This window comes from Nomascus leucogenys, chromosome 5, assembly GCF_006542625.1.
Source record: "Nomascus leucogenys isolate Asia chromosome 5, Asia_NLE_v1, whole genome shotgun sequence".
Classification (NCBI taxonomy): domain Eukaryota; kingdom Metazoa; phylum Chordata; class Mammalia; order Primates; family Hylobatidae; genus Nomascus; species Nomascus leucogenys.
Window position 1 is genome coordinate 122,061,381 of NC_044385.1, and position 17,324 is coordinate 122,078,704.

At 39.0% G+C, this 17,324-nt stretch overlaps 1 protein-coding gene and 1 pseudogene across 1 annotated transcript in view; both read right to left on the minus strand.

Moving 5' to 3' along the window:
* Positions 1-4,436: 4,436 nt before the first annotated feature.
* On the minus strand, positions 4,437-5,823 carry LOC100585217 (annotated as a pseudogene).
* Positions 5,824-12,076: 6,253 nt separating this feature from the next.
* Positions 12,077-17,324, minus strand: part of RAP2A (RAP2A, member of RAS oncogene family) — a 34,940-nt gene continuing 29,692 nt past the window's right edge. Inside the window, exon 2 of the mRNA XM_003279200.3 lies at positions 12,077-16,625. Coding sequence (XP_003279248.1) covers positions 16,388-16,625 — 238 coding nt within the window. The 3' untranslated portion in view covers positions 12,077-16,387. The remainder of the gene's footprint in view (positions 16,626-17,324) is intronic.

A 17,324-nucleotide genomic window follows, 5' to 3' on the forward strand; every position in this document is an offset into this window, starting at 1 on the left:
TGTGGTTTCTTCAACATAGCTTGTTCACCTTTCTTGGTGAGGTGTTTTCTGTTTCTTTTTTTCTAACATTAATGAGTGGGATTTTAAAAAATTATCTTTTAGCTGACTATGGTTAGCCCTGATTTGAAATCAGTCCTTGGTATCTATGGGGAATTGGTTCCAGTACCCCTCTCAGATAACAAAATTTGAGGGCACTCAAGTCTCTGATATAGAATATGTTAAATACTGATCATGGCAATCATATGGGAAATTCTTTTTTGCCCTTTACCATACTAGGATTATCTCTAGAATTTTACGTTCGTGTGTGTGTGTGTGTGTGTGTGTGTGTGTGTGTGTGTGTTCATTTACTGTGGACCCAGGGATAATGCAGTCAGTGGAAATTCCACCTTGACTTTGGTGCTTTTTCAGTCTTTAGTTTTCAGTATTGTCATGCAATTTAATGGGGAATTAGGAACTGGTATATGACCCCAAAACTTGGTGCTATTGTAACTCTGAAATGAACGTACAAATTTTAGGAAGATTTTCAACAAATGGTGTAATATATTATTGCCTAATTAACTTTAAAATGTAATCCATTTCCCTAAGCATCTCAGTCTTCTGAGGTAAGATTATAATTGGCTTTTCCTAATTAGATTTATGCCACACTCCATTATTCCCCATTATACATGCTATTTCCACCGCCCTCCAGAATTTATAGTTTTCCAGACCAGGACTAGAGAAAGTAAAGCCTGGAGTTCATAAAAAAACAAACTCTGAGCTGAAAGTCTACCGCTCACTCCACTCTCTTGGCCTAGACCTGTTCATTTGTACCCCGGAACAGGGACATTTCCACCACATGGTTCTGCTGTTCTCATATCCTGCACTCTGGTTCCCGCAACTCAGAATTCATGGTAAAAAACACGTGTTACTAACAGAACCTAAACTTTTTCTTAACCTCATGCTTATGTCTAGCCTCAGGACTACAAGGAACTGGAATTTCTTGAGGATAAACATATATGGGCCTATAACGGTGAAGACATGTCATTATGCATTGTCAAAACCCATAGAATGTACAGCACCAAGAGTGAACACTAATCTAAACTATGGAATTCGGGCGAACATGATGTGCCAATGCAGGTTTAGTGATTGTAACACATGCACCACTCTGGTGCAGGATGTTGATAGTGGGTTAGGCTGTGGGTGTGGGGGAAGGGAGTGTATGAGAACTCTCTGTACTTCTGCTCAGTTTTTCTGTGAAGCTAAAACTGCTCTAAAAAGTAAAGTGTATTTAAAAATATATATGTTTAAATAGCCCTCAAATACAATCCGGATGTCACGCCCAGAGACTCTCTGGACTCCATCTCTGCCTCTGTTAAATGCCTCGCATCTTCCCACGGGACATTCTTAGGTCATTGCTTAGGAATCTAAATCCAACAGGGCTAATTTCTCAGGACTGCTTTCTGCTCCCTAATCAGTCTTCCTGCCCACCTCTCCTTTTGTTTCTTCTTTTATTCCTATGTTCTTCCTGGAATACTATAAATAAATATTTTAAAATCTTTCTCTTTATGGAAAAGCCACAAAATTATTCTATAAACATTAAGCATTGACAAGAATAAATGTTAACAAATAAACAAATGACAGAGGTCACAAGACTTATAACAAATAGTCCCCACTTTGTGGCTGATGGCGTCATTTACTACAATCATACAATGTGCTCTTTTGGGGATCCACAGAAACATTGGTGTCGATCTCTAGAGTTGGGTTATTTTTATCTCAAGAACACTTAGGCCAGGCGCAGTGGCTCATGCCTGTAATCCCAGCACTTTGGGAGGCCGAGGTGGGTGGATGACTTGAGGTTAGGAATTCAAGACCAGCCTGGCCAACATCATGAACTCCGTCTCTACTAAAAATACAAAAATTAGCCAGGCGTTGTGGTGGGCACCTGTAATCCCAGTTACTCGGGAGGCTGAGTAAGGAGAATCACTTGAACCAGGAAGGCAGAGGTTGCAGTGAGCCAAGATTGCACCACTGCACTCCAGCCTGGGTGACAGAGCAAGACTCTGTCTCAAAAAAAAAAAAAAAAAAAAAAAAAGGAAAAATAGAACACTGTAAAAAAAAAAAAAAAAAAAAAAAACACTATAAATAGTGTAATTTTGTTTTCCTCTTGGTTTGGGCTACCAGGGAACTCAGAATTAAGTATGAAGAACTCAGCTTTCAAAAATACAGGCCAGCCTGGGCAACAGGCAAGATTCCATTTCTATTTTTTAAAAAGTACAGGACCATTTGTCATGCATTGTGAATAATAACTTTACCTGTGAGGTTTGTTTTTGTTTTTACCTTATTTTTCTACTATATTCTCTTTGCCCTTATTTCCTATTCGGTTTATGTGGTATGCATTTCTACAAGCCTCCCAAGATACTGAAAACTGAGAAGAAGCGTTTTCATATGACATTGCAATTCTCAGCATGAGTGTCTCTGGCTTTGCAAATTTTCATTGGCCTGTGTAGTCACATGCTGTCTTTCCTTTGACATTCGATAAATACCTGAACCATATGAGCCCAGGAAGGCAGCACCAATGCAAATGTTAGTTTAATTCAAACATAATTGGGAATCAAATTTTTCAGAAAGGTACATCGTGCAATGAGTTCCTAATACAAGTGAAAGTGACTTTAGTATTAACTGCAAAATTATCACTAATACTATTATTATCTGTGCTATTTTTTCTTCATCTGGTTGGTATATTTAAAAAAAAAAAACTAACCAAAATTTGGTTGGGAAATTTTCCTCTTTATAACATAGTACATGAATCAGTAGGAATTGTTCATTCTTTCTGTTTTGTTGTTTTAATGTAACCACGGAAACATGGAGAGTAACTAATAAATCCTTGATGATACTCAGGCTGCCTTTGATTTTACTGTCCTCTTGTTTCTGTTGTTAATGTTGGGTTAACTGCAGCACATAATTTACTAGATAGCAACAGTAGGTCTGTGCCATATAATTTTTTATTCAGACCTGTAACAGTGTCTCATACATAGTAGATGCTTCATATTTGTTGAATGATGGATTCTAAGAATAAAGGAATGAGTGGATGAAGAATAAAACAAGTCAGGCTAAATCTTAAAAATGAACTCTGGCAGGCCAGGCATGGTGGCTCATGCCTGTAATCCCAGCACTTTGGGAGGCTGAGGCGGGCTGATCACAAGGTCAGGAGATCGAGACCATCTTGGCCAACATGGTGAAACCCCATCTCTACTAAAATACAAAAAATTAGCCAGGCATGGTGGTGCGCGCCTGTAGTCCCAGCTACTTTGGAGGCTGAGGCAGGGGAATTGCTTGAACCCGGGAGGCGGAGATTGCAGTGAGTCGAGATTGTGCCAGTGCACTCCAGTCTGGCAACAGAGCGAGACTCCACCTGGAAAAAAAAAAAAAAGCTCTGGCAAGGCTGTGTAAGAGAAAGGGATTCCGCTGTGGGCAACTCAGAATTCATGGTAGAAAACACCTGTTACTAAGAGAAGCTAAACTTTTTCTTAGTATAGGAATTGCCAAAACATTGTTTTAGGCTTTTATCATTCCTAAGAGTTGTTATTTAAAGTTGGATCCCTGATAAGACTGTTGCGACGGTCTAAAGGATTCCAGGCACCTGCATTTTATCTCATGTGTCAACTGTTCTTCCTTGCTCTAAAAAAAAAGGCAGCTGGAAGAGAACCAATTGCAGGGAAAGTAAAAACAAAGAATTTAACAGCCAAGCTTCATCTTATATAGTGCAGGACTGGCTGCTTAATTTGAAGAGCCTTGTGCATGAACTCAGAGCCTTGTTCAAAATTATTAAGAATTTCAGGACTACAACAGAGCACTGAACCGAGCTTTGATTTCTTCTGAGTGTAGGGTCATTTACACATAAAGCTAGCTCTGCATATATGTTTCTAGTCCCTTATTGTTTTTGAACAAATAAAATTGAGTAGGTCTGATATAAGCAAACTTTTATTTGTAATACTGTTTAATAGAATGTTCTGCAATGATGGAAATGCTGTATATCGCACTATCTAATGTGTAGCCACTACCTACCTATGGCTATTGAACTCTTAGAATGTGGCCAATGTGACTTGAAATGTGGCTAGTGCTACTGAATAACTGTATTTTAATTTTATTTAAGTTTAATAATATACATTTAAATAGCCATACGTGGATGTGGCCAATGGCTACCATATTGGACAGAGCCATTTAATGAATCAACCGAACCAAAGACAATAAAGGCAGTAGTTTCATATAAAAAGAATCTGTAACAATAGAAAGCAAATGATCTTTCTTTATTTTTTACATTTTTCCCCAAAAGCATTGTTTTTACTAATACAGAGTCCTAACCACTTCAGTGGTAGGAGGAGCGGGAGAGCCTCCTTTTTCAATCCAGAGACCTCCATAAAATTGGTTTGTTGTTACCGAACACAGAGGAAGTGACATCACGGATTTGGTAAACTAAGGACAATGTTTAGTCTCTGCTGGAACAACAAGGTGCAGTGAATCTCTGCTCACGTATGAATCCTGAATTCAGGAATTTCAACTGTAATTACTCGAATTTCTATCTCTGAAGGTTTTAGATCATTGATAGCACAGTAGAAAGGCATGTAATTGCGGTTGCTACTGTGTTCAAATGTCCAGGTAAATTTCTTCTTCACTTCAAGGAAGCTGGTTGACTCAGCTTGTTTAACTCCTGCTGCAGTGGCTTTACACCCACAGTAGTAACCCACAGCATCACACTTGTACACCTGAGGGCCTGGTTCTTCAAATATACTAATTAAAATCATACGACAACCAAGAGGCCTCATTTCAGCATTCTGTGTATAGACCTGAGTAATATCAGCAATTCCTTTTACACAGCATGTCCACAGGAATCTAATAGCCATATTTGTATTTGCAATTAGCTGCCTTATATTGCGCCCTCTGTTCCCGGGATCTGCTGTCAGCTGTCACTCCTGTGATCACATGGCCAGTGCTTTTGGTCACCTTGAATAAGTGAGTCCTGGAATCCAATAATTTGTCAGGTACTATCTTCTGCGTGACAGTTACTACACAGTCTTTCTTTCTGGCAGCTACTGATGTAAGGCCACCCTGGTTAATAGCCTTAAAAGCATATTGTACTTGGTAGAGCTGGCCCTCGGGGGAAAAAATTATAAGGTGGTGGTCAAAACCAGTGCTGGAATCATGGAACGTGTTGGAACACCCACTACTTCACTCACAATCTCTGGTGCAATATCTTTTATATTAACCGTCTTGAGCAACTGACAGCAGCTACAGTTGCATGCTATCCCAATGGGAAATTGCCGCATAGCGTCTAAACTCATAAATAGAACAAGAAATGTCTTTAAGACACAGAACTGTGAAACTTGGAGGAGATCCCTGCCTAAAAATTTTGGTAAGGATAGAGAGTTTCCATGGCAATGAATAATCCATCCAAATGTAATTAAAAGTGAGTGGCTAGGGGATCTATATTGTTCAGCTCTAGTACATTTTACCTTTATAGTTTTCTAAGCCACTGATACGCTAATATATCAGACAATTTGTTCAGGACTGACGTGACCAGTCACTGTAAGAAGAAAAAGAGGACACAGTCATCTTAAAGAAACATTAGCAACTCTTCAGATAAAATGAAAAGGAAAGAAGTATTCTGTTGCTACTATTTGGAATTCCTTTGAGTCGTGAGCAGAGGAGTCATTATTCATGGTTTTCCACTTAGGATCACATTTCCTCCCTGAGGATGCTGTCAGGTTACCCTTTAAGGACTCTCCCTTGGTCCTTCCCAAGAAGTACCTGCCCTGGTTCTCCAGCCGGGTTCCAGTCCACAGCCATTTCTACCAGCTCTTCTCCACTCCAACCCCAGGCCCAAGGCTATGGCCATGGGCAGTTTTGAGAGGCTCCACAAAGGATTTGACAGATCCAATGGCAAACAGTGACAACCACTGTCCTCGCAGTTTTAATGCTGACAAGTTTTGTTGTGTATATTTGGAAAGAAGTCAGTCATTTGAAAAAATTACACAGCGAATACTATTGGTATGAGTGAATGAGAAGAGTTTGTGTATTTTTATTTTGTTTTAGTTAAAATCACATGTCCCTGGGTGCTGAAGGAAAACGCAGGGAGTTGTTGAAACCAGCTGCTCAAGTGAGTTAATTCCTCTTCCAGAAAGATGTTTATTGCTAGAAAAACAATCAACAGGGCAAAATCATTCTCAAAAGGAAATAATGTGAATGACTTAATTAGCAATTGTCTATGTTTAGGATGTGGAGAAAATCCAGTGACATGGGGCTACGGAAAGGTCCTCGTGGCACGTGAGGCAAAAGAAGGAATGAAAAGAGGGAAGGAGCAGGGAAGGAAGAGTAAACACAGCTGAACTGGTTTAAGGGGCCCATACATGTCTAGCCCACCTCTTCCATTCAGCTTTCATGGCATAAACTCTGCAATTACTGGTTTGCTCTTGCTGTTGCCCCAGGACAGCAGTGCCCTTGTCAACCATAAAGGCAGCAAAAGATCAGAAGTCGGGCTCTCTGGGCAGTGAGCATTGAGAGTCTCACTTATGTTACAAGGAACACCTAGCTTAATCCAGGGATTCTCAGTGGGAAAGGAGTAGAGCTCAATCTGCAGTGGAAGGAGGTTCCCAGATTTCCAGGACAGGGGAAAGACTGGCTTTTTCTACAGTGAGCCACATTTTTTTTTTTTTTTTTTTTTGAGACAGAGTCTCACTCTGTCACCCATACTGGAGTGCAGTGGCGTGATCTTGGCTCACTGCAGGCTCTGCCTTCTGGGTTCACGCCATTCTCCTGCCTCAGCCTCCCGAGTAGCTGCGACTACAGGCGCCCACCACCACACTTGGCTAATTTTTTGTATTTTTAGTAGAGACAGGATTTCACCATGTTGTTAGCCAGGATGGCCTCGATCTCCTGACCTCATGATCCATCCACCTCAGCCTCCCAAAGTGCTGGGATTACAGGCGTGAGCCACTGCGCCTGGCCGGCACATGGATTCTGATGCATCCCGTTAAGGAGAGGGCCACATTTTCTTTCTTTTGAGAGTCTCTATACACAGTAAAATTTGATGGAACTATGTTGCACATTTGAAAGATGGAGGTTGGAAAAATGTTAGGATGCATTGTTTTCTTTTAAAAAAAATCTCTTTAGTCTCCTTATATCTAGCACAGCCCCTTAACCCCCATCCCATTATTTTTGTCTTTCAAGACATTGGCAGTTTGGAAGCATCCAAACCTATTTTTGTGGTGTGTCCCATGATGTGGATTTGTCTGATTGTTTCTCAATGATTCGATCCAGGTGAAGATACCACATAGGTGTCATTGGGTGCTTCCTTTTTTGTGTCACAGAGGGGCCCGTGATAGACTTTTGTCCCTTTGTTGGTAGTGCTTGGTTTGATCATCTGGTTCATGTGTCAGCCAGGTCTCATCACTGAAAAGCTACCTCTTTCCCTTGGCAAGTAAGAAGTAATTTGTGAATATCTGTTTCCCTCTAACCCTTCCACCCAATGGCCTCAGCACTGCTGATTGCTGATCCTTCCCTGAATCTACTTTGATGTGGAGGATTGGAAAGGGATGACTTCTTGGTTCTGTCTTCCATATCTGTTAGCTAGTATCCTGTAAATGGCTCATCCTTATTATTATTTTTTAATTTCACTATGAAATCTCAGATTCAGTTTTTTATTGAGCTGTTTTTTGTTGGACATCATACCCTTTGCCTTGTGAAGTATTCACCAAACTATGAAATACTAGTCCTGTGAAATGTTCTAAGAAAAACTAACATCCTACGGTTAAATAATTTGCAGAACATAATGTGTTTATATCTCACAGTGTTACATAATCCACATTAGGATATTAAAAACCACAAGAGCCTATTTAACTTTGTTTAAGCAGGTGTTTCTCAAACATATTTGACCATGGAAATCTTTTTCCTATTCAACATTAGTACTTGATGGAACACATTTGCAGAAACACTGGCCAAGAGCCAGCTCTATTAATGTTTAAATATTTCATCAATAATATGAAACAAAGACTGATGATGATGGTTGGTGTATCACTGTTCAATAAACTCCGTATGATTACAATTGTTATTTTCCTATTATCATATTCATAAGGTCAACTCGGCATACCCCTGAGGGGCTGGAGGTCAAGAACAACCCTAAAGTAGGCAAAAATTTCTTTAAAAGAGCACAGAAACAGTTAACCATCAAATAAAAGATTGGTGCATTGACTTCATTAAAAGTAAAGACTTCTGTTTATCAGGAGATATCAACAAGAGTGTGAAAAGGCAAGCTTCAGACTGGGGTAGTACACTGTACATAAAAACATGTGTCCAGAAAATGTAAAGAACTCCTACAAATATGTAAGTGAAAGATTAAATAAATCTTTTTTGAGTCACTTAATGACTCAAACATTTACTCAATGGGCAAAAAACATAAATAGCCACTTCACAAAAGAGGGTAACCAATGACCAATAAGCATATAAATATACTGGCCTTAGAGAAACATGAAGTGAAATCCACAGTGACATACCACCACGCTGCCACCAGAATAATGAAATGAAAAATGACAAAGCCTGACAGTGCCGGGTGTGTGTGTGGAAGGTGGAGTTGGTAGATGCCGTGAGGCACCACCTGGACCTCCTTTCAGTCAAGTAACTGCTGCCCTGCTGCTGAGAATGCTGACAACCTTCACTCTGATCCTTCATGGATTGCCTCTGCATCTTGTTCAAGGTCACAGTGACTGACAGGCAGAGGGTACAGAGGACTAAACCATCTGGGCCCAACTCAGGACAGTTCTAAGGGCCCCATTCAAACTCCCCCTGTCTGGGGGTTGTTGGCCCTGCATCGCACAACTTCTCTGGCCAATCTTACTTCCTGTACTCCCTTCCACAGGAGTTAATCCCAAGGACATTTGGTAATAAGCATCCTATACACTAAGCTCTGTATCACAGCCCTCTTCCCAGGCAATCCATCCTGTGACATGGTGCAACTGGAGTACTCACACATTGCTTGTTTGTGTAAACTGGTACAACCACTTGATAAAACTATCAATGTTTACCAAAGTTGACAATCAAATCTTGTAGTTCAGCAATTCCCCTCCTAGACAGTGACCTAGGAGTGAGTATTGTGTCTATCCACCAAAAGTCATGTACACAAATGTTCATAGCAGCTTTATTCAATAATAGACTCAAACTGGGAATGACTCCAATGTCCATCAACTATAGCTTGCCTCCTCTCCTCTTCTCCCTCTTTTTTTTTTTTTTTTTTTGATGGGGTCTCCCTCTGCTGCCCAGGATGGAGTGCGGTGGCCTGATCTCAGCTCACTACAACCTCTGCCTCCCAGGTTCAAGCAATTCTTCTGCCTCAGCCTCTAGAGTAGCTTGGACTACAGGCATGTACCACTACGCTTGGCTAATTTTTGTACTTTAAGTAGAGACGGGGTTTCACCATGTTGGCCAGGCTGGTCTTGAACTCCTGACCTCAAATGATCCACTCACCTTGGCCTCCCACAGTGCTGGGATTACAGGCATGAGCTATTGCACCCAACCGTCTCCCTTTCTCTTGCCATCCCTCTAGAGACTACAGGGGTCAGAGGAATTCTTACGCTCACAACCGATCAAGGTCCCCTCACCTGGACAGAGTTCCCACATCAGCGTTTGGAGGCCAAATATCTAATAGCAGCATTTTCCAAATTGTGCTCCAGAGAGTGCTACTATGTGTAATCCAAAGAAAGTGTCCTGGGGTCTAGTTGTTTTTGGGACATGAGTGGAATTTGAGTTTTTTCCAAGATGTGAGATGTGTTATGTGGGGTTTCTCAAATTTGCTTACTCTATCATCGTTTTCAGCAAACACTCTCATGGTATAAGACCTCTTCAGAACACACTACAGAGCTGTGCTGGGAACAAACCAACATTTTAAACTAAAAATCTCACTAAAACCTAAAAACACCTGGTATTTAACTATAGGCATGGACCCAGCATTTATTCTTCAGTATAGTATCTGATACATAGAACCCTTTGCCCTACTGTCCCCAACCTGCCTCTGTATCCCCACTGCCCCTCGCTAATCCTATTTTTGCCCTGAATTCTTCCTTAGAAGTAGACCCAGCCTGTAATAGCAGAGCCTTGAAGCCCTGCTGTATTGCCATCCCCCTCTAGTCTGTCTACCAAGTTCCCAGGAGGGATTAGCTCAGGCTGGTGCACAGATCTTGAAAAGCGAACAGAGCCAGCAGCAGTCTCTGGGGCTATGTCTGGAACTTCGGCTCAGCCTGGCTTACTGGGACGCTGACATGTGAAAGTAGGGAAGGTACAAATTATTTCTTGCCAGTAAACTAAACTGTATCTGCTTTAAAAGAAAAGGGAATGGCAAGGAGACAGGACTAGGATGTCTTTGACATCAGGGTTTATGTGTAGATGACCATCTCTGTATTGTGGCAGTGCCAGATGCAGGTGTAACCTCTCAATAAATAATAGCTGAATGAGCATGGAATGAGTGGATTCAATTTAAGCAAAAGGATTAACAGTGGGGAAAAGGTCATTTAGAGTTAGAAGCTTGTTGGAAGTATTAGAAATTAAGTGGCAGAGTTAGAAACTCAACTCTGCCACTTTATTAGCTGTGTGACTTTCAGTGATTCATTTTTAGTACTTAGAGCCAGTTTCTCAAAAATAACATTGAGTTATTTATCTTCTACCTATGTTCATGTACTTGCATATGTATATGTGCAAAGGAAGATGCTGGGAATGATTTACATCCATTGTTAACATGGCTGTTTTGGGGAACTGAAAGTTGGGGTGACTTTTTTTTTTTTTTAAGAAGGAGTCTCCCTCTGTCACCCACGCTGGAGTGCAGTGGTGTGATCTCAGCTCATGGCAACCTGCCTCCCAGGTTCAAGTGATTCTCCTGCCTCAGCCTCCCGAGTAGCTGGGATTACAGGTGCATGCCACCACGCCTGGCTAATTTTTCATATTTTTAGTAGAGACGGGGTTTCACCATGTTGGCCAGGATGGTCTCCATCTCCTGACCTCGTGATCGTCTTGGGGTGACCTTTTCTTCGCTTCACTAATCCTGATGTTTTTAAAGGTATAAAAGCACATCACACTCAAAATAGTGTAAAATTGTAAATATGAATCATTGATACTGAAATTTTAAAAATGGATCTTATACTAAAAAATCCCCATAAGCTAAACCAAGAATCTTTCCTTCAGTTTCTTTACTCCCAACTCATACATACTAAATAGGTCTTCGTATTTACTCTTTCAAGCAGCTACCTTTTTCTCTGCTGAGAAATCTTGGAGGAATCCTTAGAGGCTAACATGAAGACTACTAAGAAAATATAGAAAGAAGTAACACAAGAGTCCTACCTAGAACAGCAGCAAATCTTTTAAAACTCAATACTTCGACGTTGGGGATGTTGAATATTATCTAAAAACTATTTATAGGCCGGGCATGGTGGCTCACGCCTGTGATCCCAGCACTTTAGGAGGCCAAGGCAGGAGGATCACGAGGTCAGGAGATCGAGACCATCCTGGCTAACACGGTGAAACGCCATCTCTACTAAAAAATACAAAAAATTAGCCGGGTGTGGTGACGGGCACCTGTGGTCCCAGCTACTCAGGAGGCTTAGGCAGGAGAATGGTGTGAACCCGGGAGGGAGCTTGCAGTGAGCAAAGATCGCACCACTGCACTCTAGCCTAGGCGACAGAGCGAGACTCTGTCTCAAAAACAAAAAAAACACAAAAACTATTTATAAAAATATTAAAAATACTAGATAATATTCAACGATGTAAAACCAGTTGAAATGATCCATTTAACAGATGAAGAGCCACTATGTTTTATTAGTATTTCTGTGGCAACATATTTTAAATTAAGAAACAAGAGGTCAACAGCTTCTTTCAGAAGTTTGTGATAATATTCTTTGCTTCATAGATCCTAGAGGTCAGTTGGGTTCCAAATTGGGCAGCACCTTATTCCTTTAGCTACATATATTTTCATTCATGGACCTCTAACAAACAAATAACTTGAGAGAATTTCAGAGTACTACTTTTTAGCCTCAAAGACATTCTTCCAACTATCAACTATTGATACATTTACATAATTTATTAAAAAATTTGCAAACACTTCAGATAAAATTATGAAGTTCTTCAGAAGATATTACTAAAATATAGGCATGCTTTCCTTTAAATATCTGGGATTCTATCTACAGTGCCTCTGTTATATTCATTCAAATTATTCTTATAATCTAAAACAATGAAGCTTCTCAACTGGTGGAATGCTGCCAGAGGATTTCAACAGAGTTTGAAGGCAACATAACCAAAAGGCATAGTTTAAATTGGCTTAGGAAATGAATGGGCTCCTTATCAGAGCAGCTGAAGGCTGTATACAATTAACAGTATCTGTCAACATTCACAGGGCACCATATAGAACAAGCAGGCCCTACAGCCTGGCGGCAACCTTCAGCTTCTGGCACCTTCGGATCCACATGACCTGAAAACAGAAAGACGGCTTCAAGCCATCACTAGAAGGCCTTTGAATCATTTTAGTGATATTTCTAATTAATGTTAATTATTTGAACAATTCTTTTAACCTTAGCATCAGGCTTTAAATTAACCAGCTATCATTCAAAATATAAAATCATTTATAGAGATAAGTTTATAATAACTGATTTTACAATCTTTCATGTTATTTTTATTTTTAAAGACTATGAAAATTACCTACCTGCCTTTTTATATGATGAACTCTCAAATCAGCTAAAATATTTTTGTATGAAGAGTACTAAATTCATTATATGGCAATTTTTAATTGTTTTGGTATATAATACATTTCTCTCATGAGCATGTACAAAACAAAGCAAATCCAGAGTTTCATTAAATAAATTTATTTGTTAAAATAATTTAACTCCAAATACAACTGTTCAATTTGCATTGAGTTATAACTACAATTCACGTTTTAATTGAAATGTCAAGGTTTAACAACTGACATTGTTACAAAACAATAAACTGTTGTTCAATTTTAAATGGTCAGTTGTATTAGAGCGCAACAATTAACTGTGAACTATATCTCTGGGAAACCTCAAATCAATAATGATAAGTCTGTTTCCAAAACCCACTGCAGTCATTCTTGAAACCCTGATCAAGATTTAATAGATGCACAATGACATGTTAAAAAAAAAAAAAAAAAAAAGACCCCCATAGTCCTTAACGTTTGATTGGCTAAGGGACAATTAAAGCTTACCCAGTGCTAACACAAGACTACTGATAAGAACAAAAAATTACACACACACACACACACAAACAAAAAACAGCAACAAATAAAACAAAGCACTTTCATATTCATACATACACTGACAACATTAACACTCATACTGGAAAACCCTTGAAAACAAATACCAGACAGCCTTAGGCAACATTTCTTTATATAGAAAAGCAAATATCAGTAGTATTACCACAGAAAGGTGATGGCAACTGTAGCAATTTGAGTCAAAAGTTCAGTCCTAATTCTACAAACCAAAGGAGAAAATCATCAAAGCACCTTTCAATAGTTTAAGAAAAGATTTTATGTAATACTTTTGATCAGATGCTGGCTTGTTTTGTATAAGTTGAACAAAATGAAAGGCATCAGTTACCATCACTATCACAGTTTAAAAGAACCCAAAAGTTGCAACATCAAAAGAAAGAAAAATTCAAAGATGCTGCCTTTGTATAAAAGTAAAAAAAAGAAAATCTTATCCTAACAGCTAAAGAAAAAGTGGGTCTTTGGATCAAACCATAATATTTTTAAGGCATGTTAGAAAAACTTTCACTTATCTAAGTTGCTAGTCTGATCAGGGCATAAAATAAATAGTGACACAAGGTCAACTTTCTTCTGTAGCCACTAAGGTTTCATATGCCAACAAATGTAATCTTCCTGTTCTTGTTTTATTACTGTAATATCTCAACAAACACATTCATTTGCCAGCTGAGTTATATTCACACCAGATGGATATGAATTTCCAGTTTTGGGATGTCCTTGATGCCTTGGTCACTAAATATGCAGGGCTGCGTGGAAACACTGATCAGGCAGCCAGATCAGTTATTATTCATGTCTTGACAGTAAAAGCCCACCTTGTCATCTGAAACAAGTGTTTTTAACTATTAATACAACTCAAAATTTTAGGTCATCTTTTCCACTTCACATTCTGCCATATCTTTCATATTATTTAACCTATTTTCACATCTGCATGGCAAGCCATAATGTCAAACTGTGGAATCTTTATAGATATTTCTATTTTGCAATCTTGCTTGTCAAAAATTGCTATTATAGAATTCTAAAGAATCATTCTGAGAAGTTAGAGGAATCAAAACTCAACCAATTCACTAACAAATATTTTTATTTCAGTAGAGAAATCATATATCTTCAATCTCCAACTTCTCTACATGTTTGAATCAAACCAACTTTTACACAGTGAAATTTGTTTCAATAAAATTGGTTAAATTTTTTTGTCCTATAAACAAGGTGCTTCATAACTGAGGATTATAAAAAATTATACTAAAGAATGTAAATATTCAAAAGTCAAAGATTTTTGACAGCTATGGCCTGGTTTCATTCACATATCTCTTCAGTTTTTTCATTATGAAAAATACTATCTTTTTTTTTTCATCCTCTAAGCTTAATGCCAGTTATTAAACACTTGGGGGGCTACCAATGATTTCATAAAAGTATAAAAGACACTTTAATAATTTAAAAGAAAAAAGTTTTTGATACACTATATTCTGCAGTATAGATTCTTAGTATAGGCAATTATCTCTGACTTGTGCCAAATTCTTAGGAACAATAAACATACATGCACACACAAACACACACTCTTCTCTCAGTTACACACGTAAGACCAGAGGTTACTTGCACAAGACTGTGAAACCAACAAAATGTGGGGTGGTGTACAGATCGCAGGCTCAGTGGTATTGCAGTTCAGAAGGCCAAATTCTTCTCCCAAGGCCCAGCTCAAGATAATGTTTTCAGCATTTATAACTAAGTTAGCTGAAGACCCCTCTATACTTGATTGTAAAACTTATGAATAGGTTTTTCCTGTGCCATTAGTCATGCAAATGATAAATACTTCATGACTATGAAAACCAAAACTGTAAGAGCTTGAGCACCTTTTCAAAACAAAATTTTCACTCCAGCTTTATTTGACGCTTCGGTAATCAGGGCAAAATTGTTCTAAGAAAACCTTTATATAATTCTCCAGGAAAATTAAAGGTAAAAGGCTTTTGTCCCTTACCTTCCACTCTATAATTTATGTTCACTTTTAAGCCCAAATTATTTCACATGGTTATTCAATTTTTAAAATGCCTGCAATAAAGCTCTGCTACAGCAAACTTGATTTTGAAAGCAGGTTAGCCACGGGTCACACTACAACCATAGCCCTTAAAGGCGAGAAGGAATTTGCTGCTTTAATGAACTTAAAAATGCCAGATATTCGTACTGTCCTGTGAGGTTTCTGCAAACGGGAACATGTGGATGCAACATGGCTTCATTTTCCTTACATGATGGTACTAGTTTATCTATTAGAATGCTTCTTGTTAGTAAGGCTAGGTAATCTCTTCCCATCACAGTTGCTTCCCTCTTGTTCAGTAAAGTTATAAAGACCACTCATAACAGAGGGCGGGTTTGGGGTTTTAATTCTATCAAACCCTTGTGAAAGCCTCCATTTTCTGTGGCAAAGCAGGTGATTTAATAAATTCTAAAGCCAGACTATATTTTTACATAACCTGTTCTGAGTTTTGCTCTATCAAGGATTGAAGCATGACTTAGTTCCATGTCACAAATTAGAATAACAGCTACAATTAAGCATCAATTTGAAAAACAGAAATGTGTTAGCTGAGCAAAGAATCTCCCTGTAATGCTGTTGGCAGGTCAGCTGTTATTATCTTACTTGACGGAATACATTGGTTAGAAGCTCTATCCCAATTCCTGAAATTCAGTACTCTTGTAGGAAAATATTTCTCCTGTACTTATTTTTTTAAAGAAGACAAAATATTTTAATTGTAAGTGGTCAGAGGAATTCTTCTGGTTTCTCCCTTATGGTTATTTTTAGTTTATACAATAGTTGCTTCTGTCAACTCAGTGACAATGCCATCATAGCTTTCAAATGAGATCACCCTGTAGATCGATGGACTATGCCTTAAAAGTTGCAGATGCATAAAGGAGACTGAGGACAAATGGTGAAAACTGTAGTTACTGAACCCAAATGTTACTCAGAGATATCAACCGACAATCACTGCTCAATTCTGAATAAGGGCTGCAGTTCTCTGTAGATTAACACCACGCATCCTGCAAGTTCTGCAGTGGAGTAGGCGAGTTTTCTATCACCTACAACATTGGGCAAATCCCATCCAGGACAGCCATATTTGGATGCTATTGTATGTTACATGCAGAACAGCATGGATCATCTTTGTCAGGCTGAGCAGCATAGTTCATCTGCCTCACAATTTCTGCAAAGAGTTCGTCCACCATTGTTTTACTCTTAGCGGAAGTTTCCATAAAGGGGCAGCCCCACTCTTCAGCAAGGGCTCTGCCTTCGTTGGACGATACTTCTCTCTCACTTTCCAGGTCCACTTTGTTCCCAACCAAGATGACTGGCACTTTCTCATACCTATGAGAGAATAAACAAAACACACATACATTGTAATAGCACAAAGTTAAACAGGTTATGTGTATTTTCGTTTCTGGGGGCTATCCAACATAAATGGTATCTTCAGTTGCATGAAAATGATTTGTACTGCTTGGCTTGATACTTATCTGAGGGCATTTGAAGCTGCTCTCACAGTGGATCATAAAATGAGTTTTATGAAATGATGTTTTAATTAATCAATTATACATCCTTTAAAATCAATTTACCTTTCCAAATATACTTGGAAAATTATTCTCAGAAACTCACGCTAAATCCTCTTATGTTTTTTTTCCATTCTGAGAGAGGGTTGCACAAAATTTCACAATTGATCACATAGTAAATAGCTCCAATGAGTAAACAAACAACTTATCAGCATTTTACTATGTCCTATGTGTATAAAATTGATCATGTTCATACAAAAATTAGCTGGGTGTGGTGGCAGGTGCCTGTAGTTCAGCTACTCGGGAGGCTGAGACAGGAGAATCGCTTGAACCCGGGAGGCAGAGGTTGCAGTGAGCTGAGATCGTGCCACTGCACTCCAGCCTGAAAAAATGATCATGTTCGTTCTAATAGTTTTCAAATAAGAAAAAAGCTAGTAGAAATCATCCAAATGGAAGCCATCAAATGCAACCACACCCCATTCCTTCAGAAAACTTTTATGGATTAGTCAGTTCAAAGAGA